Source organism: Aythya marila, assembly GCF_965140915.1.
Source record: "Aythya marila genome assembly, chromosome: Z".
In the NCBI taxonomy this organism is placed as follows: domain Eukaryota; kingdom Metazoa; phylum Chordata; class Aves; order Anseriformes; family Anatidae; genus Aythya; species Aythya marila.
In genome coordinates, this window is record NC_139080.1 from 33,957,301 (window position 1) to 33,981,416 (window position 24,116).

At 39.3% G+C, this 24,116-nt stretch overlaps 1 protein-coding gene across 11 annotated transcripts in view; it reads right to left on the bottom strand.

The window, feature by feature from the left end:
* The window catches only part of MPDZ (multiple PDZ domain crumbs cell polarity complex component), a 106,006-nt gene extending 82,228 nt beyond the window's left edge, over positions 1 to 23,778 (bottom strand). For 4 of the 11 annotated variants that reach the window (XM_082783141.1, XM_082783140.1, XM_082783139.1 and 1 more), the window contains exons 1-7: positions 23,565 to 23,777; positions 15,395 to 15,469; positions 14,591 to 14,757; positions 5,889 to 6,110; positions 4,866 to 5,005; positions 2,756 to 2,969; positions 405 to 533 (exon numbers count right to left, since the gene is read on the bottom strand). In XM_082783141.1, coding sequence (XP_082639267.1) covers positions 405 to 533; positions 2,756 to 2,969; positions 4,866 to 5,005; positions 5,889 to 6,110; positions 14,591 to 14,757; positions 15,395 to 15,410 — 888 coding nt within the window. In that variant the 5' untranslated portion in view covers positions 15,411 to 15,469; positions 23,565 to 23,777. Of the gene's footprint in view, positions 1 to 404; positions 534 to 2,755; positions 2,970 to 4,865; positions 5,006 to 5,888; positions 6,111 to 14,590; positions 14,758 to 15,394; positions 15,470 to 17,845; positions 17,894 to 23,564 lie in introns of those variants that run through there. The other 7 variants (XR_014319345.1, XM_082783137.1, XM_082783145.1 and 4 more) reach the window with 5 other exon arrangements.
* Between the last annotated feature and the right edge of the window lie 338 nt (positions 23,779 to 24,116).

A 24,116-nucleotide genomic window follows, 5' to 3' on the forward strand; every position in this document is an offset into this window, starting at 1 on the left:
TCCCTGTTCCTCTTTGAGGAGGAGGAGGAGTGAGAGAGCGGCTGTGGTGGAGCTCAGCTGCCCACTCGAGCGGAACCACCACAACTGTATGGGCAGAGGAGGTAAACAGACTAGTCCCTCCTTAGATCACAACAAGTATATTCATGAAAGAATTAGGAGTCTAAAGGCATCGGCACCACACAGATATAACGTAACAGTTTGGAAAAAGTCATTTGGAGCCTAACCCGACTGGTACAATAAAATGCACTCCACTAAACACTACGTTACTGAGGATAGATTTCATTACTTGCTCTCTCATTTTTATATTTAGAGGAAAAAAGCTAGCATTATTCAGCATGAATATAAAAGTAAAGTTTAACTTCACACTATACAGAATGGTAAACAGAAGGTTAAGTTGAATTTACCTGATCAGCTACCCCTCCTGGGAGGATGGTTTTAACAATCACTCCAGTTGACTTTCCTCCAACAATCCCAAATCCCAAACCTGAGCCATCATTCACCAACTCAATGGTCTCCACGTGCTGCCAGTGAACCTCAAAGGAATAAACATTACATTTGCATGTGATTAAAATAAGTACGTATGTATTAAAATAAAAGTATTTTCTCTTCTTTCTTGGGCGAGTTTTTAAATAAAGACAGGTAGACTACAGGCAGGTATGTGGGACCTTTTCAACTGTTATTATTACATGTAAGATTACATAATATTTAGTAATAAATTGCTCATCTTTAACAGCTGTACCTCCTCTTGAAAGAATCAGATGTGTGTAGAGAAGAAAGCAGAATAGAACAAAATAGAACAGTTGGAAGAGACGTTCAAAGATCATCTATTCCAACTGCCAGACCACTTCAGGGCCAACCAGAGGTTAAAACACATTAATGAGGGTATTATCCAAATGCCTCTTGAACAACAACAGGCTTGGGGCATCAACCATCTTTCGATGAAGCCTATTCCAATGTTTGACCACCCTCACAGTGAAGATTTTATTCATAATGTCCAGTCTGAAACTTCCCTGGAGCAGCTTTGTGCCATTCCCACATACTCTGACATCAGTTAAGTGTGTTTAGCCTTTCAACCTGATTGCTGAAAGAATGTATGCAACAACCTATGATTGTCCACCTCCATGACTCATTTCAGTCAGTAAGAAAAATACCACTTCTGGGAAATCTTGCAGAAATGTAAAATAAAATCTTCAGATGTGTACATGTTCACGCTGGCAATTATAACAAAGCACAACAGAAAGCATAAACCCCATTCAGAGGTTGAGACTGAAAGCAGCATTAGACATTGTGAGCTATACATTAGCAGAAGTGTAATGAACAACAGTTTCTGCGTTGTCTGATGTCAACAGCATTGGAATGAAATAACTTTGACTATAGGCTTCATTTTTGTGGCAGACATAACTGCTCTAAAAGAAAGACAAATAGTAGTTCATATGGTACAGTACTGAGCGGATGACTAGAGTTTTCATGATATTGTTTAGTGTAAGAACAAATCACATCATAAACTCATCTAAAATTTAAAACCACAGTTGGTACTCCACCAGGCAGGACCTCAAAAATAAGTCACTAGTTTGGAGTAAATCAAGGTGCTGCAAATTTAAAGCCCTGTAGTATTTGTTTGGGTATCCACAGTCTTAACATAAACCAAGGACAATAAAGCAATGCCCTAAGGAAAAAGAATGCCTTAAGATAAGCTGCTTTCCACCAGCAACTGAAAGCTTAATGAACAAGACAAATAGAAAAGATATGCATAAGAAAAAACAGAAGGACCTAGGACAGGTTTAAAAGGAACATTTTTTTCGAGAGGCAGATGCTGTTCAGAAAATACAGAGGTAGTGACATAAAGAAAATAAGTATGTAACAGGAAAATTGCAAGAATGTAGGCCTTTTCTATGTGCTGACAGGGAAGGTTAAGCTCATCAGCAACATCTCCGTAAAAATGATTTCAGAATTACTATTTTCTTATGTCACCAAATGTTTTACGTTAATGGATAAAATGAACACTAAAATGGTTTCTTTTTTCCAGGCTGATCATTCCATATACCGCCAACTTTAGACCACCCTGAAGAAGAGACAGATAAATGAACAATGAAACACACAGGAACCAAAGATAGGTTGTATAACCCCAGGGGAAGCAAAAACGTATCAGCCATTACATGAGGAAGACACCAGGAAGAGAAAAGCGTGCGTAATATTACCATGCTTCTGAGCTAACTTCTCTTCAACTAGATGTGCAAAAGCTTTCAAAAGAAAGAAAATGTAGCAGAACTGCTTTCTATAGGTCCTATAGTGCATACCCAGGCATGGCATTTGGATGGCTCCCTGTTGCTTTATGTGAGAGTAACTGCTAAAAAGACAACTGAGGAGTAAACAGAGAAGCACCCTTTCAGCTGGTAGTGCAAATCAGACTGTAATTCCTCAAAAATGTCTGCACACACAAGCAGAAGTAAAGAAAGAAAAAGATCCTGTTTACTACTAACTCAAAATTGAGCTTTACAATGTAAGACAAATAGGTTCTATTTGCACTGGTGGACAGAGTTTGGTGATGGGAAGAATGAATATGGCCAACATCGAGATACAAGCAGCAAGGCTTAATATTTTCTACTCTTTGTATGGGACAAAGTGAAACAAATATGTGGAAGAAAAATCTCTAGAACTGTGAAGGAAATATACATACAAGTTACAAAAAGTGTCTCAATACAGAAAGCACATACATGCCCAAAACGGAATAAACATACGTTTGGGGTATACTCACCGGGTTGGAATGGGCTGAAACTGTGCTAGCAGCAGAAGGAGACCGGGAAACTACAGGACTTATGAGCTGAGGGAAACTGCCTCTGGCCACGACTAGCTGGACGTTATCTTTTGCTTTCTGTAGGATGCTGATAGCCTGTTGATGTGTAATTGTCTGATCAAGGGCTTGTCCATTAATAGCAAGGATTTGATCTGCTTCCTTCAGCTTTCCATCTCTGTCACATATGTATAAACAGGGAAGGGGGATGACAAAAACAAAAAAACAAGAGAGTGTTGCCAGAGAAATTACAGTATTTTGACAATTTTCCAATACTTTTAATATCCTGCTCTGTATTCACCCACTTTTTAATCTTTCCCTGCAGTTTTGCTGAAAGGAGCTGATGTGGCACCCTGATGATTGCTTCCTTTGAAGCTAATCCTACTGCCACTCTCCCCTGGCTGCTACCCCCTAGCTAGCCTTCTTCTCCGTGTACCCCCATCTGAGACTAAGCACATTAGGCCTCAGTCATTCCCAACCATAACCAACCATAGCCTGGGAACTTATGTTTATTCTTGACTTTGAGTCTCTTGCTTAACAGACCAAGTGCTTTATTTTGTTCAGTGCGCCCATTCTGAATATTTATTGAACTGAAGAATGGAACACATTTCCATCAAGATGTTATGGAAACTAATTTTGCTTTGCACAACCCCCCCCCCCCCCCCTCCTTTTGGGGGGGGTGGGGGTAAGCTGAGAGAGAAACAGAAAGAAAATGATACAAAAGATCCCTTTTAAATGAGAAAAAAAAATAAGGTTTGAATAAATTACAGAATAATACTTCACTTCCTGACAAAGGAAACACTGCTGTAGAATTACATACTGAGCCTTTCCCCAGACCTACTTCAAAGGAACTGTATGAAGCCTAAACAGACAAGTTATCCTCTACCTTTTCCACCCTTCTATTACTTCCACAACAAACCAGCAAGAACTCTGAAGTCATGCCTTTAGTATCCCGAAGTGGCAGTGCTTTACAAAGCAAACAGCAGCAACAAAAATAAGGCTCCCTATTATATCAGCTTCTACACCTGTAGTGTAGAAGCCAAGGTACTCAGTATCTTTCAGGAAAAACACTATTTTGCCTTAACCAATAATATTTTACTTGTGAACTTGAACTGTTTTTCAGAGTGCTTTGGAAGATTTATTATTGCTGGGCCCTTTCTGATATATGAGTCCTGTAACAGTTGTTGAATAGTTCTCTTCTTGCCAGCAAGTCAGGCAGGACTTGATTCACTGAAGATAGGTCTCAACTCCTTGGAATATGAGGAGCAAAAGTCACTTGGAAGGGAGTGGGGGGCTAAGGGGAAATGAGGAGAAGGGAAAAGAGGGATTTAGGCAATTTAAAAAAATACTGTAATGACATATAGCAGCAAAATGATCCAGCCATCCCCCATGACATGCAGAGTACACCACGAAGCACCTCTAACCAGGATCCCAATCAGCAAATCTGAACGGAGTGATATACCCCACTGAGTCTGCCATGAACCAGTATCGCTGCCATTCACCAATGAGTTTGATCACTAGGAATCAGTGGAATCAGGACTAAAGTCTAAACCATACTGTCAACAAGCTATTGTTATCACCGAGTTTCTGATAACACCAAGTACTTCTTTTTAATAGTCCACAGACTTCAGGTCAAGCCTCGCTTGAGTTAAAAGATAGATTTCTTACACGTGTATAACAGAGCCCTACTCCACAACCAACCCTTTTAATTGCAATGGATTTCTTAGGATAAAGTTATTTTTTCAGTGTAATCAAGGATGCCAACACCTGTATTTTAGTTTTTAAAGCCATGACATAGAACTGTAGCCTCTCTTTTTTCCCTGTTGAAAGGGAGAGACTACAAGAAAACCACAAAGAAATTACTTCTGAGTAAAATTCAAGCACAAATCATACAGCACTCTATTCCAAAATTATAAAAGCTGCTCTCATGAGTTATTTTAAACCTGGTAGGACACATGGCATATAATAAAAGCAAAGAACACTCTTGTACGACAAATACAATAGCAATAACACCACTAAATCACAGCGTCATGTTAACATTTGGTACAGAAAAATATTCCAGTAGTATTCTTACCGATGTGCCACACTTCCCTCCTGGATTTCTTGCACAAATATTCCCAGTTCTCCCCTGTTTTCACTCTTGAGTCCCACAACACTGAAGCCCAGACCACCACTTACAGGTTTAATTAGCTCAATTGTCTCAACAAGACGACCCTGTTTGGCAGAAGAAAAGTGGATGAATATTAAAAATGTCAAAAAGCAGCTTTAATGAGTGTGGTAAACAGCTTGGTAAATAAGTTTCCAACTTTATTTCTAGAGCTGTGCAAGGCTACACAAGCTGATAACTGAAATATAGTTCTTCAGTGCTCCTTTCTAGCTATCATATAGAAAGCTAGCAATTACAAAAGATTTGAGAGACAAAGGTTCCTTAGATCAGAAGAGGAAAACCAGAAAAAAATCAGCTAAATGAGTGCAGGATCATTAGTGACAAGACTAAGATACAAAGGTCTACAAAGTTGGCCTGTACCCTCTGAAATTTTGATGCCAAAAAGAAATGAGGATGAATTTCAAAAAGAGGAAAAAGTAGAACTGTGCAAAAGTGTTTCCAGAAGAACAGCTGAGGACTTCCTATAGCAAGCTCTATTAAAGGTTAATTAGAAAAATGCTAAAATACATGCCTGTCTATTCTCAGCCCCAGCCACTGAAGGGACTCAAACACTACTTTTGTCTACCACAGAAAAGTAGTAAGATTACAGAACAATGCACAGTAAGCCCAAAAATGAATTTTTAGTCTTATTTCCAATGAAGCAGCACACCTAGGCTTCATAAATGATGTAGACAAAAACATGCTTTGACAAAGCATCTTCTGCATGCACACATCAGTCCTGCAATGAGCCCAGAAAGATAATGGCATGCAGATCTATGAGTGTCACACTGCTCAACTAAAGACAGTATCAGCAGCAACAACATCAAGGATAGTTTTCCAATCCTGCTTTCTCATTACTAGTTGTTCCTCACATGAAGAGATTATCTTATTTTTTTACAGCAAGTATGCTATTGTTTGCCACATTTTAGGGTCAACAGAAGACATGTTTACCTGGGACATATTTCTGACCAGCTGCTCAAAGTCATCGCTAGAGGATTTCCCATTAATCTGAGGAGTGATGGATCTCATTGATGCTTCTAGCACGTTAGCTGGGCTGCCGTTCTGCTGAGCCAACAAACATGACTCATTATGTGGTAAGGACCCCGCATTCACACCATGGTGGAGAAGCTGGGGCAATTCACCAGTGGAATGTATGGAAGGAGTGATATTTACCTGAAAGAGATTGATAACAACACAGATTTATTCACACACCAGAGATGCTTACCACAAAGCACAATGAATAGGTGCTAGCTTGTTAAAAATATTTAAAATCACAATTTGCAATTTTAGAACAACAATTTAAAAAGATAAATTATCCTTAGTATTTATAGTTGACAAGTTGTGAATTATGAGCTAAAACATGAAATAAATTTATGAAAATAATCTAAAATTATTTTGCACACTCTCCCTAAAATTCTTTTGTTCACATCAGCATAGCAGCTTGAATAACTCAAATCACTGTAGTGGTAAACAAGTCTGAACAAGCTTTTTCTATACTGCCAGGTTTTTAAAAATCAAATTGTTCAATTATTTTACAAGGAAGAAAAGTATGCGCATTTTGATAAAAAAAAAGAAAAAAGAAAAAAAGAAAAAAGAAAGAAACCTCACCTACTATGCAGGAAACAATGGTCCAAATAAAATTTATGCCAGTCAGGTTTTCTGCACTGTTATACACTGAGGCTGCCACTGTGACACCCTACATGAGCTACAATTATATACAAAATTACTGAGCAACTCTAAAATCACCAGGCCGATCTGAAAGCTGCAGTTGTACCTTTACACAGACAGCTGTGACAATACCTTTCTCTTAGAGAAGAAAAGAAAATAAGAGAAGTCCCCATCTTGCCCAGACAGAGTAAATTACCCACTTTCAAGCAGGTCTTGGCTGACCAATCTAATGCATGGCTGGGGGTGGGAGAATGGAGACATCACTTCACACAAATGAATGTACAATGCTCAGGAGAAGCAGCCCTCAGCTGCCTCTTATCCCACTCGCCTGATGGTTGTCCGTCAGCATGCACTTTTTTACTCCAGACCCATCTGTGTCACACTTGCCTGGCATGCTGACCTCTACTCAGGACCACAATACCCTGTCCTCAAATACTTTTAATAGTTTCACAGTGCAAAAATTGCAGCAGTCTCTACCACAACAGACATTGTTTCCCCTTCTTCAAAGCCTTATTTTTATATATCAAGCATCAACAAAATTTCCTTAATCTGGGAACTTATTCTAAAATGGCTACTGTGCCAGCCAGTCTTAACTATTTAAACAGGCTACCCCTTTCAAATTTATCTTATCATTCTCCTAACAGCCCAGACACAACAAAAAAAAAGTCAGTACCGTTCTCCATCACACAATTCCTTCTCATCCAAGTGCTTTAGGAAAATATAATAGAACAAATGTCATTTGCTGAATACCCTATCCGTCTGGAAAGTTCAACAAGTTACGGAAGAATTAATACAAGGCAGCACTAGAAAGAAAAGCCCTCAATAACACTTAGCCTGCTCTGCCATAACAAAATGGGAAAGAAGAAAAACATGATGTTTATCACAAGCATTAATCAGTCATGGATACATGTTCATTTTCTAAATCACTCTGCTCATAGCATAAAATAGCACTTAACTGCCCTTCCTGCTGAAGGTTATCATCCTCAGAACTTGCTTGGTGAAAGGAGTCACAAAAGAACTCCGGCAAAGCCAGCAAGGTTAGCCTAGACAAGGAACAGCACAGTATGACCAAAACCAACTGCCACATACAGTGGTGAGAATTCATAAAACCGCTTTGATGCAACCTTTGGAGTGATAACCTCAAACTAAGTAGGCAAGGCTCAGCAGTTGTGAGTGGTAATGACTCCAGCCAACGTGATTAAACTTGGAGAAAAAAATGTATTAAATGCTTTACATTTCATTTAGCACCTTTCTCAACACAACACTATTTCATCTTGGGACCCTTTTAATATGGCATGAACTTAAGTTTCATCAGTCAGGATGGCAGGAAGGGGAAGGGTCACTGGCTTTATCATTAGTCCTAAGAAACCCTAGCGTCTGTGAAAACTGCCTTTGAATGGTGTGCATAGTCATAAGACAAAAGAACAAAAAGAAATAAAATTATAATTATGCTAGGAGCAAAATTTGAGACTATAAATAAAGCTAGAACCCCTCTGCTTTAGAACAGGAAGAGCCATGCAGGCTAAAACAAATGAACAAAAAGGGTAAGAAATAGAATATTATGGCATAGGAGCTTGCTGAAGCTGAGGAACTGCTGCCGTGCCCACCTCACTGTCTGAAACCCTACCCTTCTTCATTAATTTCACTTTGAATCTCTCCATATTATCATATGATATGTGAACTATTATCATCAAGAGAATCCCAGCCTGTGAAACCTCTCACCATATAGAGCAGCATTGTCCTCCCTGTAGCAGGAACACTCCTTTACACACACAAATATAGGAAGCAATATAAAACTCTGGAAAAATCATGCCGTGCACAAAAAAAAATGAGATCAAGCAAAGCACAGTACTCCTAAGGCATGGCACTTTTACAATGGTATGAATAATGTAAATAACGTTTATATCTTGGTATTGTCTTGCTCAAACACAGAATAAAGCACTTATTTTTCTGTATGCAAAAACAGCAAATAGAAAAATGGAGCTACATCTCAAAAATAAAAGGCTATTGAGTACAACACATTCCCTTTACTGTGAATTGTATAATATATGTTTTCTATGAATCTAGAGTTCTTCTCATGCATTAAGCATCCAGTACAGCACAGCCATCAGTATATAGAGGAGCTCTGTGCACATCCTGCAGAAAGTTCTGTGAACATTCTGATAGAACTGCATAGCAAAGTATTGCTTTAGGAAGGTCATTTCACTGTTGGCAATGCTCAAACAACAGACCACAACGGACACATTAACTTCCACCTGACCGTATTACTAGTATCACCATTTTCTTCTCTAGATAAGTTTGAAGTTCTTAAACGTGTGTTTTTCATTAAAATATGGCATTTTCCTTCGGAAATTATTTTTTCCTCTTTGTTAGAAAACTCTCACATCTACTTGCTAGAAAAAAATGTAGCAACAGGCCACAGATTCATGTTTTAGCATCACATTGTATGTTTTCACAGACCAAATCCTGTTCAAACTGAAAATACGGACCTACCTTGTCAGCCTGGCACCTTGTCCTTTCTGTACATTTCTGTGAGCTACGTGGTACACTGCTGCAAAGGTGTGGGAACCGACTGAACCCCTGTATTCATTCTGCCTTCCAAACTAGTGTTGAGATGGAAATTGTTCAGGATTTTCTAAGACATTTTTCCATAAATGCTTATTAACTCTATTACTTTAAAGACACTGGATAGTCTTTATTTGCATAACGGTTAATGTATCACTGAAAAGAAGAGCTGCACACTATATAAAACATGGAAAGTTAAAAAGCACATCCAATTAATATCAGTTTAAATAAAGCTTTGAAAAAGTTCATCTCAAACCTTCAGTAATACCTAGAAATAATACCTACATTAAAGAATACCTACAATGCAGTATCAAACACTACCTCTTCTCTAACAATTGATAGTAACACTTCATTTTAATCATTTTCTTTTTAAATAAACAGTTACATGTTCAATAGAGGATGTGCTTAACATGGGAAACCTACCTCACATAACGTGGCTTCTGCTTCTGGCTTGTGATGAGAAGTCTAAGAAAATCTACCAAACTGTTAACAGAATGAAGTTCTGCATACATGTGTGTGTAAAAAACCTTGTATTTAATAATTTGTCTACCCTTCTCTCCTGAAACACACCCACGCACACTTTAAAATAATTTCTATTTGAAAATGACATTTACAATGTCCCTAAAGATAGAATATTAGAATCCCCACACAAACTAAGAACAGGAACATCATGATTCCTTGGTTTTCCTCTCTTCACTCCACCTCTTCAAATACAAGCTTACAGCATGTAAAAAATCAGGAGAACTGGTGTATGTCATTGTTAATCACAGAAGTATATGTCATTTCTGGGGGTGCAATAAGTCACAAGTAGAAATCTTAGGAAGATGATGGTCTTGTCGTTTCAAGAAATAGTTGCCATAGCATATGAGTTGTAATACTTTGCAATAATAAAATAATAATAAAATCACTATACTATACTACTTCTGTATTGAGAAGTTCCTTTATAGCAATGTGTTTATTTAAGTAATGTATGAAAGAACGTTGCTTTGTTTTATAATTTGGCTTATGGTAATTGTCCTTGATTGGCCTCTTTCTTACTTTACACAACATCAACAATATATGGACATAATTTGGCATAAGAGGAAAAGAAAATTCACAAATACCATTGAGCATGATAAAACCTACACTACAGTTGCGCAGATAGATGCTAAATGCATTCAGACAGCACTTATATTTGGTTGTTCAAAACGTCTTTGATAAAAAAAAAAAGTAATGTCTGTGAGCATATCAGCATTTAAAGCAATGCAATAATCACTGCTAGGTCTCAGCTGTCAAAAGAACAAATTCCTGGTGTTTCTACTTTTTAAAGTCCCCAGCCTCAGAGACCGCATGCAACATAAGGCAGTATTTCAACCAGTATGAAAGTGTGCTGTGTAGCAAATGTGGCAGTAGGAGCAACAGTGGTAACAGAAGTGGTGAAGCACAAGTCAGCCGCACAGTAGGCCTGCATGGGAGGTCACAGGCAAGGATCAGCTGCCAGGCTCCATGCAGGAGCCTCCCTGCCTGCTCCAAATTCCTCTCCAAAAGAGAAGGCAGCACACACAAAAACACTGTGAGGGCAGCACCGAAATCTCCTCCCAAGTCTCCTCTGGAACAAGCAGCAGCTATTCATAAGGCACCCTGCTCCCTGGTAATGCTTCAAAGCAATTCTGGTAAATGCTCCTTCACCTCCCTGAGAAAGGGCTCCGTCCTCGGGAGGTACAGAGCAGATACCAAATTAGCTTTTCATATGAGTGTATGAACTACTTTGTTTCAAATAACAGAACAAATGGCGCAGTTGTAGGAAGGAGCTCAGAATAATAACTAGAAGTCCTTGTATGCTGTGCAAATCACAGCGCTAAGCGACCATTCACAGGCACTACGAAAGATGCAGTTTCTCCATCTTGCTCATTTCCTAAATTTGTCTTGCAGTGCTGGGCACCCAGCTATCACATGCAAATTAGTAGGTGGCTGCACTGCAGGCAGAATTCTTCCTTTACTGAATTATTGTGTATAAAAAACTATGACTGAGCTCACAAAGAAAAAAAAAATCTTTTTAGAGGAATGTAGCCTAGCCAAGGAAAGGATTTTTTGTTCTGGTAAAACACTGAGCTGAGTGAAGGAGGGAGGTGGAAGAGAGGCAGAGTAGATAAGTGAGAGGCAGAAAGGAATAGAATAGAGTTAGAGGTGCCATAGAAGGGCTGCCAGTGCTGTCTGGGTGTTTTCTTTAATACATTTTATATGCTAAAGAAAACATTCTTAAGAGATTCTTAACTGGAAAGTTCAAAACATCACAGTCACAGTTTTTCTTTTCTGTCACTCCTTTATCTGCAAACAAGATTGCTCTTCACAATCAGAAAGCAAGCATTCACCACGGAATAAGGATACTAAGAGGGAGAAAGAAAAAAAAAGTGTTTGCTTCAGCACTCCTCAACTCAAGGGACTGGTGAAGTCAGGATAACAATTCTCAACAAAACATTGCTTCAGTGTTCCTAGACTCAAGTTCTTAACTCTGCAATGACAGATCTGCAGCGTAAACAAAAACTGTTCGCTTATCTAAGAAAAAAAACAACCTTTAGAGCACCTATCAATAGGCACCAAAGCTTCATATTTGCTGACTTCGGGACTGTGCCTCATCAATATCCATCTGAAGCAACATACTGTTCATTCCGCACAACTCCACTAAACACAAATGCAAACTCAAGAGGTTCTCGTTAAGCACACAACAACAATAGAAGAGGATCAGTTTCAATTAATATGCAGAAGCTTTAAGAAAACGGGACAGCAAATCTGAAACACCTGCTTGCATGTTGACACTCTTTTTCAGATCTCTGGGTGCTCAAGCGATCACTTTTCTGTCAAAAAAAAAAAAAACAAAAAACCAAACCAGACCAAACCAAAACAAAACAAAACACGGGAAGCTTAATATTTTAGACCATAAAAAGGTGAGAATACTCACAGGAATGCATAAAGTACTTGTATGCTAAAACTGTGTATTTACATCTTAAATCTTGATAGAATATGACTGATGTTTACAAGATTTGCCAGGACATTTTCAAGACTCACTACACAAACAGAAGATGGTCTCACAATCAACCCTGCACCTTCCAGATACCATGCCACATGACAGAAATATATCCAACCCTCAGAAATTTTTATGTGGCCACTACAGGCCCACAAGTACGTCTCACTTAATGATCTACCTCTACTGGGATTCTTGCAAGAAATCAGTTTAATTTAGAAAGTAAATTGCCATCATTGCTCCTATGCTCCCATCCTCTCCTCCAAGCCAATACTTCACTGACAGATGCCCTTCTCCTGAGAACTTTGCAGTAGTCTTCTAACTCTTCAAAAACTCATCAACTAATTAGAAACACATTAACAATTTAACAGACTGTCACACTTTACCTTGAGAAGACAGAGACCACGTTTCAACTTCAGGACAGCTTATTGTGCAGGATCAAGAGAATTTAACGATCTTAGGCTGCAATGGGTAGACTGCTACAACTAGCTCAGCACCACTTGACAAGTTTCAAAGATAGCTCTGACTGCAAGTGCTTGGGAAACAATGTGTCTCCATCCTCTGTCTGGCAGGGCTCAGCCAAAAAGCCTGGTCAATACTCACCTGCCTTGAAGTTTTCACCAACTACTAATTTAAGAGTTCCAAGATCACAGTGCCTTTCCAGCCATCAAAATAAATAAATAAATAAATAAAACTATAGGGCGGCCTTGAACAAATTTGGGGCTTTGAAAATGCCAAGAAATCAAGAAATTTAATTTTCTAACTTGACTGCCTATTACACTTATTCTTCCCCTTGTTTCAATATTATTTATAAACATTTAAATAAAGCAAAGAGGAAACAGACTATTTCAAGTTATACTGCAGGGAAGAAATGATTACGTAGAGAAAATATTGGATAATTTCTTTGAGGTCACCCAAATCCACACATGGGAACTCACATTTGCATGTGCAGGCATTCATATACGTGCATATTAAAAAAATCACATACATGTACAAGTGGTTCCCCTGTCAGCTAGATTGGATACTACGTATATATTGCGCTACATGCACAGAACACTGAAGCTACTGCACAGATAGACCTGCAAGGCTGGGGCTGCTGGTGAAACTATTACTTGATTTAAAAAAAAAAAATGCTCATCTGAAATAACCTATGGACTATCAGTTGCATCTCACTTAGATGACTGTATTTAGAAACAGAAGCAACCTTCAACTTCAAAACTAATGACTAGAAGTAAAAATTTCATCTGCCTTTTAAGCAAATTCCCTCTAATGTTTCAGGCACACCTTATTTTTGGACTGTATGTTTCCACTGTCATCACCACATAAGTATCCATGTATTTTTGTGTACCACTTTCCAAATAACAGAGTGAACAAATCATCAGAGCAGCATTCCTTCTATATTTTTTTAATCACTCCAATATTATCAAATCAGCACGTACCAAAAATGCAAATTTCAAAAAACACTGTCACACATGGCACAATAGGCACCACTCTAACGTAGTTCTTGATTATGTAAAATAGCATCAAGATGATCTACAAGAAACAGCAAAGGGCCAGACTCTGCCCTTCTACCATGCAGTTGTATTAGCTTCAGGAAGACAAGGACTCTTCACCAGCTACAGCCTGGCCAGAGACCAGATGCAGCTACATATTGATGATATGGTCAAAACACAGGGGCTGCTTACTCCTACTTCAGCATTTCTGCATACTAGTCACACAATCACCCATCTTGCAGAATTCAACAGGAAAAACTATTTGCAGAGCTAGATATGTAGTTTAGTTACTGAACTACATTTTATATTTAAGTTTTTATTTCCATGTCATCAGAGCAAGATGACAATAATAAATTTAATAAAAATAAGATGCCCCTTTTCTCTTCCTCACCAAAGGAAGGCATAAAAGTCATACTTTTACTTAAACTCCTGAGCAAGGAGAAAGGAGGCAGAAACTCTCACTTTTTCTTAATCTCTTACTCCAATGTCAAGAAAAATATATCTTCATCGCTTTATGAAGCCAACATTTCCACAGCTTCACTTATATATTCTCATTTTAGCAGGTTAAGATATAAGGAATCAATAGAAGGTTCATAGGAAAGAAAAAAAAAAAAAAGTGAGACCACAAACAAAACATACTGCTTCCTTTTGAAGGACAGACAGAAAGCTGTACATTAACTTACTACCCAGTACCACTATTTCCCTACAGTGCACATCGTATCTTACAAGTACGTACGTAAAAAGTGCGTGTATACACTACGGGCCACGATAAAACCCAGAAAAGTCACTTGGTATATCCTCCTCGATTCTCTGAAGCTTTGGATCAGACCTTTAATTTAATGATTTCACTACAAAACATGCAAAGAGATACACTTATTTTTGCACCTTCAATTTTTCTCTTATGTCTGGGTGGTTGCTTTTCCTACCTGATCTCTCAGCTGTTGAACAGAAGTCTGAAGGTTGAGAATTTGATTAAAAAGAGGACTCTGCAGCACCGATTTTAATAAGCTCAGTTTTTCCTCATTTGCAATGTCACCTCGATCGCGTAGCTTTGCCTGTAAGCGCTCTACGGCCTGGAGAGCCCGATGCGTATCTGTAGAGATAATTCACTCCAAGTCAGTGTAAATTTAGGAACAGAGACATAGGAAGCACACAATGGATTTTAATAAATCCCTCTTCTGTTCAAACTACAGAGGACTTCAGTGGTTCAGTTCTGAACACAAAAAACATCCCAAACACGTCTTAATGAATCAGGAAGTCAGAGGCAGAGCACAAGACAGAGAGCAAAGAAAATTACACTTCTTTCCACTATAAACTGGGTTGCAAAAGTGAAAGAGCCTTCATTAAAATTCATTTACAAGAACTGTAGCAACTGTACGTAAGTGTACATAAGTGTACAGGCAACTGTAAATAAGAAGTGACACAAATATCTCTAAAAGGAAACATTTGTCTTTTCCATATGAACTTCTAAAATTCTACTACAGACTAAAACAAAACAAGTTGAAAAAGATAAATACACTAAACAAATGATGTGTTTTCCTATGGTAAAAAAATTATGTATGTATAATTATATGGGCAAGTTTTTTATTTTTTTTGTTTGTTTGTTTGTTTGTTTTTTACAAAACCTACCTCGGCTGTATAGAATATATGGAGTATATACCAACATCCTACATCTATTAAGCACACTTAATTTAGCTAAAAAAATACAGTGATACAAATAAAAAGATTACCAATTGTTTCCAACATTTTTTCAGCTTCTCAGCTTCTACTCCAATATGGTAAGTGGTAGCAAATACAGTATTTTCCTGCAAAATATCAGACAAGGAAAACTGTCACATTTATAGACTATTAAGTACTGAGTTCTGAACAAGAAGAAAAAAGTTTGACTTCTGAAAGCAATATACAACCTCCCAAAATAACAACCCACAAAAACTACATCTCCTTGAATAATTAGAATAACCTCATAGGTGACCACATTCTGAGTTACTTTACAGCTTAAAACCTTCCTGAAAATTGCTTTTAGGAATATACTTTGTAATATTTTTACATTTCCATATCAAAGGCTCTGTCTGTATACAGCTCCACAACATCTCCTGAATTGCTCTAATCAGAAGCTATGAATCACAGCTGTCACTGACACTTTACAGCATTTCATTGCTTTCCTTTTCAGTGATTCATAAAAGCATTACCCCTGGGTTCAGTTTTCAAGCCCTATGTTGACAATTTCAGTTGCATGAGTTGCAGCTTACCTTTTAAAGTCACCTTTAAAAAGAAAAGTCACTGAAGCCATGACATGTTAATGCTATCCAGGCCTGTCACACTACAACCTCCACTATTAACATACACTGGTATTAAAAGTTATATATGAATGACGGCCAATTTTTGCAAACATAAGTTTCCAGGCAGGAAGCTCTGTCCTGGGAAGAATAAATTTCTGAAACTGGTCTGGTTTTGGGGCGTTGGTGCGTTTTCGTTAGGGTTTTTGTTAGGGTTTTTGCTTTGTTTTGTTTTTTAATAGCATGTCTGATGTTGTTCAGATTGGATTAGTGCTAGAGTCCCTCCATGCATCCACAACAATGATGGAGATGGGTAACTAAAGGGAAGTGAGGAGTTCAAACTTCATTGCAGATACATGAAATCAGCTGTGCCTTTCTTCATATTATCCTCCAAAACAGTACCTTTGTTTTCTTGAGAACAGGAAAGCAGTTTAAGACAACATCCCAATTTCAGTCTGGTGAGCAAATCACCACACAGAGAACAGTGATCAGTAAACACTCAGGAAAAGTGACTTTTTCTTCGTACATAAAAAGGAAAATCAAGAAAGGGTGATACTGACAGATCTCTGGGGGTGAGAGCCTAACTAAAATTCAAGAGTATAAATAGAACTTGTAGAAGCTGAGCAGGATAAGCATGAGTCAATCCTCACAATAACAGCGAGAAAAAAGTTTTCAACATGGATTCAGTTAGAAGGATCACAAACCAAGACAAATATTTTGACAAGCACGTATCATTTGCAGTTTGTACAGAAAACTCAATTCAAGTGGATTTAGAATGTTTTCAGGTTCCCTTGCCAAGACTTCCCTAGTTTCAATATGCCTGAAACTTCATATCAGTTTATTTGTGTCTGAATTTACTAATACATTGCCAGAGAAACACTGATCATCATTTTTAGGACAATACACTACTTAGAGAGAGGCACGAAATTCAAGCCTTCATGAATGTTTTCTCACTTAACAAGGTAATCCCAGCACATGACTACCAGATCTGAAAACAAAACCAAAGAATATCTTACGTTTTCACCTTGTAACCCTTCAAAATCAAGACAAAAAAAAAAATGTCTATTTCACATGGGATAAGGCTATTTAAAAATCAAGAAAGAAGCTGGATTCCCCAAACTTTAAGCACTGATAGCTTTTACTTCAAAATTAAAAAAACAACTATCGCATCCTCTATTCAGAGCCCCTATTTACAAACAGAGCCATTTATGTCCTGTTTATGTCCTCCTCTCAGTGGCACTGCCAACTAAAGCAGATTTTCCCTGTTTCACCATTCCAGCTCTTTCTGTACAACTGCTCAAGCAGCTGTGTTGTGGATGCAGAGAACTGCATCAAAAAAAAAAAAAAAAAGAAATTACTTCTGTCACATCTGTCCCATGACCCTTTTATTATGCTACTGCATGCACATGCACACTGCTATAATACCTTTAACTCTAACCTTTTGATGAACTAATCATGAAAATTACAAGTTTACTGTTCTGCTTTAGGTCCCTTAGAATCTCAGGAAGAGAAGCAGCTGTAAAGAGCAAACATCTTTTGAGGCTGCAGGATCTTGCTTTACATTATGTTTCAACTTGCCTAAAATATCATTCTTAGTGTGCTGTGAAAAGCATGTTTTACAGGCGACAGAATGGACAAGGTCACCACTGTGTTTGTGCAATCCTAGAATAATGATCTCTGATGATTTGTAATGGAAGCTTTCTAAAAATGGACACTTATTAACAGAAGTCACTTAAACAGACTCTAGAGATAGAGATGATCCTATTTAATCTGCAATGAAAAAAAGTGCTTAGCTCTGCTAAGGCACTCATGATATACTTTATATTTACCTCATGCACTAGAGGTAGGAATACTGCTCCAGAGCTACTTGAGTATCAGCAAATCATTATTTTTTTTTAAACTCACCCTTTATTTTATTTCTCCTTAATTATCCTTATTGCGTGTTTATATTGGCAGAAATTGCCTCCTCAGCTGACCCGCTTAATGCCTTTGTTGACTGCAGCACCAAAAGGGATCGAGACTGAAACTGCCGTCAGGATGTTTTCCTTCAGGACACTTCCTCTGACGCAGAAGCAAGGCACTGAGGCGCACCAGTATTTCTGTGTCTCACAGTCCAAGATGACCCCTCTTTGCTCTGTGCACACTCGTAAATGGCGAAAAACCATGTGACCATGATCCTGCTGTGTCCTATCCACGCTAGCAAGCGGGATTTGTCAGCACCAGCTTAGTGGCACATCAATGTAGCCCAAGTACAAGAGCAGCAAGCACTGCACAGACATCTATAATCATCAACCACCACCCACTGCAGCAGCAACTGCTGGCATTTAAAGCGGCTTGATTCTAGGTATTTCAGTAAAAATGCACTGGAACAAATCTTGTCCAGGGAGAAGTGTGGAGGGAAGGATGCACAGTTTTATTTGTTGAAAGAAGTATAGCCATCATTTGCTACAGAGAGTGTTTTTATAACACAATGACAAATTCTAGAGACACAAGTGAGATATTTCTGATTGTCTTACTTTCCATTCTCCTGGCTGTCTGTATCAGAGGAGTCTGAAGCCCAAACTTACCCTCCTATAAATGACACAAAGGTTGTTCATGACTCAAAGAGCTTAGTAGCTTAATTCAAAGTGGCTTTAACTATTTGTGTGTTTCAGAGCAAAAGTTCATTAATCTCTTCACAGTAATAAGAACACTGACTGAATGAATTGCACTTTTTTTTGGCTACTTGAAGTACTGCTAAATGAGTAGCAAGTTAATCGCACTTCAATGTTTTTAAAAGGTATGGGTATCTGACAGATCCAGCTTAAAAAAAAAAAAAAAAAAAAAAAAAAAAAGACATCTCTCTTCCCTCCTGTTTTTTAAGAAAGTAAAAAGCACACGCAATTTTAGCCAGGTACACAATGAAAGATATGTAACCTTCTACTAAGCATGCACAAAAGATAAAAGATGGTCCCTTTCATATACTCATTAATACACTTGCCCTTCTAAAATTTGAAATCCCCAACTAACACACAAAAATGTGTGTTATGTACCTCTACACTCTTGCAGCTACCCTTCTTCTGTAAGTTATGTTTTCTGTTGCCAGAAAAGAGCCGACATGCTGCAGTCTTGATTTCTTAGAACATACTCCTAAAACACTAAAATCCATAGGTATAAGAATTTTAAAAACCAGACATTAAATTTATATTTACCACCTCCTCTTCACTGCAACTATGCAAACTATTTAGTGAAACAGACAGAAGATTCACCAAAAAAAATTAGTCACTTTTAATTATTACTCTTTCACGATCATGTAGTTTCAACAAGGAAACTTACTCTTTTTCATTGATGGGTACTCCATCTACAATTTCATAAATCCATTTCAGAAAATACCTCAAAAACTAACACTCATAGCACGGGATTAACAAACATGCAGTGACAAAGGTAGAAAACATGGTAATAGGCTTTGATTTATAGCTCTTCCATTACTTTAAGCGCTCTCAGGATACAAAGGAAACACCTATCTTGAGAGCGATCTCTAGGCACAAAGTTTGCCTAGGAGCTGCATGAGATTAAAAACCAAATCTGATTCAATTAAACAACATGGTAATCACCACCTATATTCTGTAGCTGCTAAAAAGAGCATTTTAAAACTCCTAATCTAAATTTCAACACCTGGGCTTGAATTTGGCTGAGGTATATATATCCTTCTGTACTTGATTGTTATCCTCTGTCTTTCCTTTCCCCTGCTTTCTGTCACTCAGACGGGCATGTTAGCCCTGCTTGGCACAAGAATGAAAACCAAACCACACAGGAAATGGAAGATACTAATTACCGCTAAACCTTCGGTATTGCCTGCAGTTTAAAGGAGCTCTTCTCTTTCACCCAGCTACTTCTGCCACACTGGCTACTATCCCTGTGGAGAAAATTAAGGTGATGCCTGAACTCCTGGAAGACAAGACTTGTCAATATAAAGGCAGCTGAAACTATCCAAGGTAAACTGAAAGGTCTCGCGCTTCCTATTCATTCTTCCACTGTCGTGAAGGGAGCTCACTTTCAAGGACTACGAGCAATATTAGATGGGACTGACCACTGCAGCTTGACAGGTATAGCCTTCATTACTCATAATGAAAGTGATATACATACCTGAGCATGGACTGAGTGGATGTGGAAATAAATGCAGGAGAGCAGTGACAAACAGGGGAAGAGGGGAAAAAGAAACAAAAAGTGGAAATGAATAGAGATGTGAAAAAAGGCTAGCCCAGTACTTCACTGACAGGTCACCAACATGCAGGTAACAACAACCACCTGTTTCACAAGTCAAGGAACTGCATGCTCAGACTGCATGCTTCTGTATGACAGAAGAGGAACTGATTCAATAAAAGAAAAAGCAATTTGTAAGGACTAAATACAGGTAAAATTAATGTGCTCTGTTCCACAAGAAACAAAGCAGATTTCCACTGACTACCAGGAATGTAACAAGAGAAATGTGAAATTTACATTTAAAAGCTTTATTAATGCAAAAATTTTTCTGAAACATTCAAAGCAGGGAAAAAAAAAAAAAAAGTGGTTCACAAATAGATAGCCTACATTAAGACTATAAGCAGTTTGGTTTGAAAAGTGACGCTCCCTGAAATTTAGCAAAATACTGAATATATCAAAAACACGTAAAAGGATGATAGTAGCAGCTCTACATGTCAGAGGAAAGTCCTTTGAAAGAGCTAAGGAACGTCTTTTGAACCAACTATGAAAATTAAATTTTGAACACTCAACTGATTTTAGCCTTCTGTACACATCACACTAATGTTTTAAGGAAACTTACAGTGCTTTCAGATAAATGCAGAATCTTTTCCTTTCTGTTGAATTAATAATGTTCTGTAACTCAGTAAGAACCTCTACGTGAATGTAATATTCATGTTAGTTGATGCATAAGTTACCATTACAACCTGGAACTGGGCCTAAACTACACTTTGTGCTTCTACCTTCTGCTTAAACTTATGCGATGTAGGATATTCAGAAATATTCAGTAAGAGTACTGAAAAAAAACAACAGAGCAGGGAAACTTTTTTTATGGTAAGTAAAGTAACAAATAGATAATCTGTTTACAAATATATATACATATATTTCAGTAAACAGTTTAAATTGGCATTAATTGAAAACACTTGCTTCAAACACCAGAAGTATAGGATTAGCTTCTGAAACTGAAAAGCAATTTTTAAGAATATGCAGAATATATGTGACACTACATATCCTGAGTCAGTATAAAATCCAGGCATGGTTACTGTTGCCTATTTACTTCTTTAGTATACAGATTTGATTAACATATTCATTAAATTCAGTTAAGCTTAATTAAATGCAGTTCCAACAACAGCTGCATTTCTTAATGTATACTGGACTCTTCACAGAGGTGAAAGAAGTACTCATAAATGAATAAACAAGAAGCATCATTGATGAATTGCCACTGATCTTCAATGAAGAGTTGTCATCTTCCTTTAAAGCTGAAGACACTATAGAACTTCTATTATATTTTCTGAAAATTAAAGGAGAGTAATGCAGGAAGTCATTACATCATGTAACCAGTCTACTGTACAAGGTGGTTCAGATGTAAGGACTTGCTCTGAAAACCCTATTAAAAGAAATACTTCAATCTGTCTAGGCCAATTATTTCATAAGCAGCAGCAACAGTACTCCAAAGCAATTTGTGTGTGAGAAGAGGGCACTAAACACTCAATGGCACAGTTATGTATTGACTTGCTGTGTATGTCAATGGCAAAACAAAATTGTTCTTACCAATGATGATACACCATACCGTCGGCATAGTATTGTTCTGGCTTAAACTGCTTCATCAGGATGCTTCAATAGAAAGCAGATTTTAAAACTTACTTCATACCACCTATGGAACTTTAAATTTTCTTATAGGAAACACGAACCAGACAATTTCAAAGGCCTTTATTTTGGTTTTCAAGGCACTGATTAAAATGTTATCAATTAAAACCATTTACAGTGATCTGAGTACCTGCAAAGTTGTATGACATTAATTTCCACAGAATTCACAGACACAGTGCCAGACAGAAAATAAAGATCATCTATTAGTATGTAAGTAGTGCAGCTCTTTTCTCCATACTGCCGATAGCAATCTAGCTTTACTAATACACTTTTATGTGACAAGAGGGAAGAACACATCCTGTTCCGGAAGAAAAAAATTCTTGGTAGCACAAAGGAAGTTAGAAACACTAGCCATTATCAGTAAATGTTGCATGCATGCTCTGTTAATGCAATATAGAAATAAAAAAAAAAATACGTAATCTAAAAATGGATAACAACTTAAAAAAAATATGATGTTCTCTGCCACTAAAACACTGCTTGCTAATGTCTATGCTGATATGCCCTTAGATATTTTAATTCTGCATTCTTTGTCTTCTAATGTTACATTATTTTCCATTTCCATATAAACATCACAAATATTCTACTTTCCGTTTCACTAGTTTAAACTCTTCCCTCCCAACAAGTTGTTATCTTGGAAAATGCACTGCTGATATGGAAACCACAAGGTATTACACAACAGACTCCCACAACAGCTGAAGCCAGGCCCTTTAATTTGATCAAGATACAGACAGCTCTGCTTGGGCAATGGACTCCAGCTATCCTTTCCAGTACTATAGCCAATAATGATATTTTCTGTTCAACAGCTTACGCTAATAAAGTCTCGTGTGTGTGAAAGGGAGCAAAAATATACAGGGATGAGGCACTGTTTTTAAAGCTGAAAGAAAAGAGAAAGGGAAAAAGAGAAAATAACACTTCTTAGCCAAGTTATAAATCAAATCCATTAAATGTGGTACAAGTTCAAAGGGTCAGCTTTGTGAGGGTTTGCCTTTGTCATTCTTCCCAATCATTCTTCCCAGTAACCCAGGAACGCACAGGATGCAGGGGAGGGGCACCACACAAGAAACAGACCGTCCCACAGAGCAAACCCTTCTCTTCGCACGACCAGACCCACCAAAAGGCAAAAAACTAACTCTCAGCCTTGCACCTCTCACCCCACCCCACGGAAAGGACCGTGTTTCACGCAGACCCGGCGGGGCCTCGGAAAGCTCTGTCGGGCTCCAGCTCCGCGAACCAGCGCAGCAGCAGATACAGGCACCCTGCATCCGAGCCCCAGGGCTCCGGCTCGGGTGCAAGCCGGCCGCTCGGCCCCGTTCTCGCTTCCAGAGAGCGGCCAACTCCCCTCTTCTTCTCCACCCCCCCACCCCCAAGACCCGGCTTCGACCCCCGGCGCCCCCTGGCAGGGGAAAATAAAAAAACAATAATAAAGAAAGAAAGAGATGTGGGAGAGGCACGGGGGCGGCGGGCGGACCTTCCCGCAGCCGGCGGGGGGGACGCGGCTGTTGTTTACATGCGGACTGCCCGCCAGGCCGGCACGGCGCGGCCGGGGACCGGGGGCAGCAACAGGCTCAGCCCGGCACGGCCCCGCGGCCTCTCTCCTCCTCCCAGCCGCTCCCCGCAACCCGGCGAGCCGAAATCCCCACGGTCACGCTCCGGGAAATAAATACGTTTCACGGGGCCCTGCACGGCCCCGGCACCACCACGGGTCCCCACAAAGGCGGGCGGCCCGGCCCGGCCCGGCCCGGCCCGGCGCCCCGCTTACCCGCCCGGCTCCGCTCTCTGCCTTCGCCCTGCCCAACCCCGAGTAACGGCGCCGGCCGCGCTGCGCCGCGGGGTAGCCGCTGAGGCACGCCCCGGCGGCCTGAAACCTAATCCTGACCGCCGCCCCCGCGGCTCGGATCGCCTCGGCTCGGCAGGGCTCGGGGGGAGCCGAGGGGTCTTCTGCCCGGGGCCCTGCCAGCGGTTTCCCGGCCGTAGGCGAGGCTCCGAAGGGGGCCGGTTGGCTCAGCGCACACCCTTCGCCAGGATGGGACCGGGCGGCTGGGCTTGCCCTCCCCTCTTGTCCCTTTTTGTTTTTGTTGTTTGTAAAAAGCGGGCACTCGCCCGTGAGCTTCTCGGGTTGTGGCGTGCGCCGTGCCTCCTGCTGCAGGTCAGCCGGGCCCAGCCTCATGCAGGCGCAGCGCAGATCACGAAGCTACCTACCCCTGCTTGCACCCCAAAGAACCACCGTCATCCCCGCTGGGTCAGCAAGATGAGTCTGGGGTTGAGTGGAGGGAAAGGGGAAACGTTTGGAAATAAAGCGTGAAATTAGCCA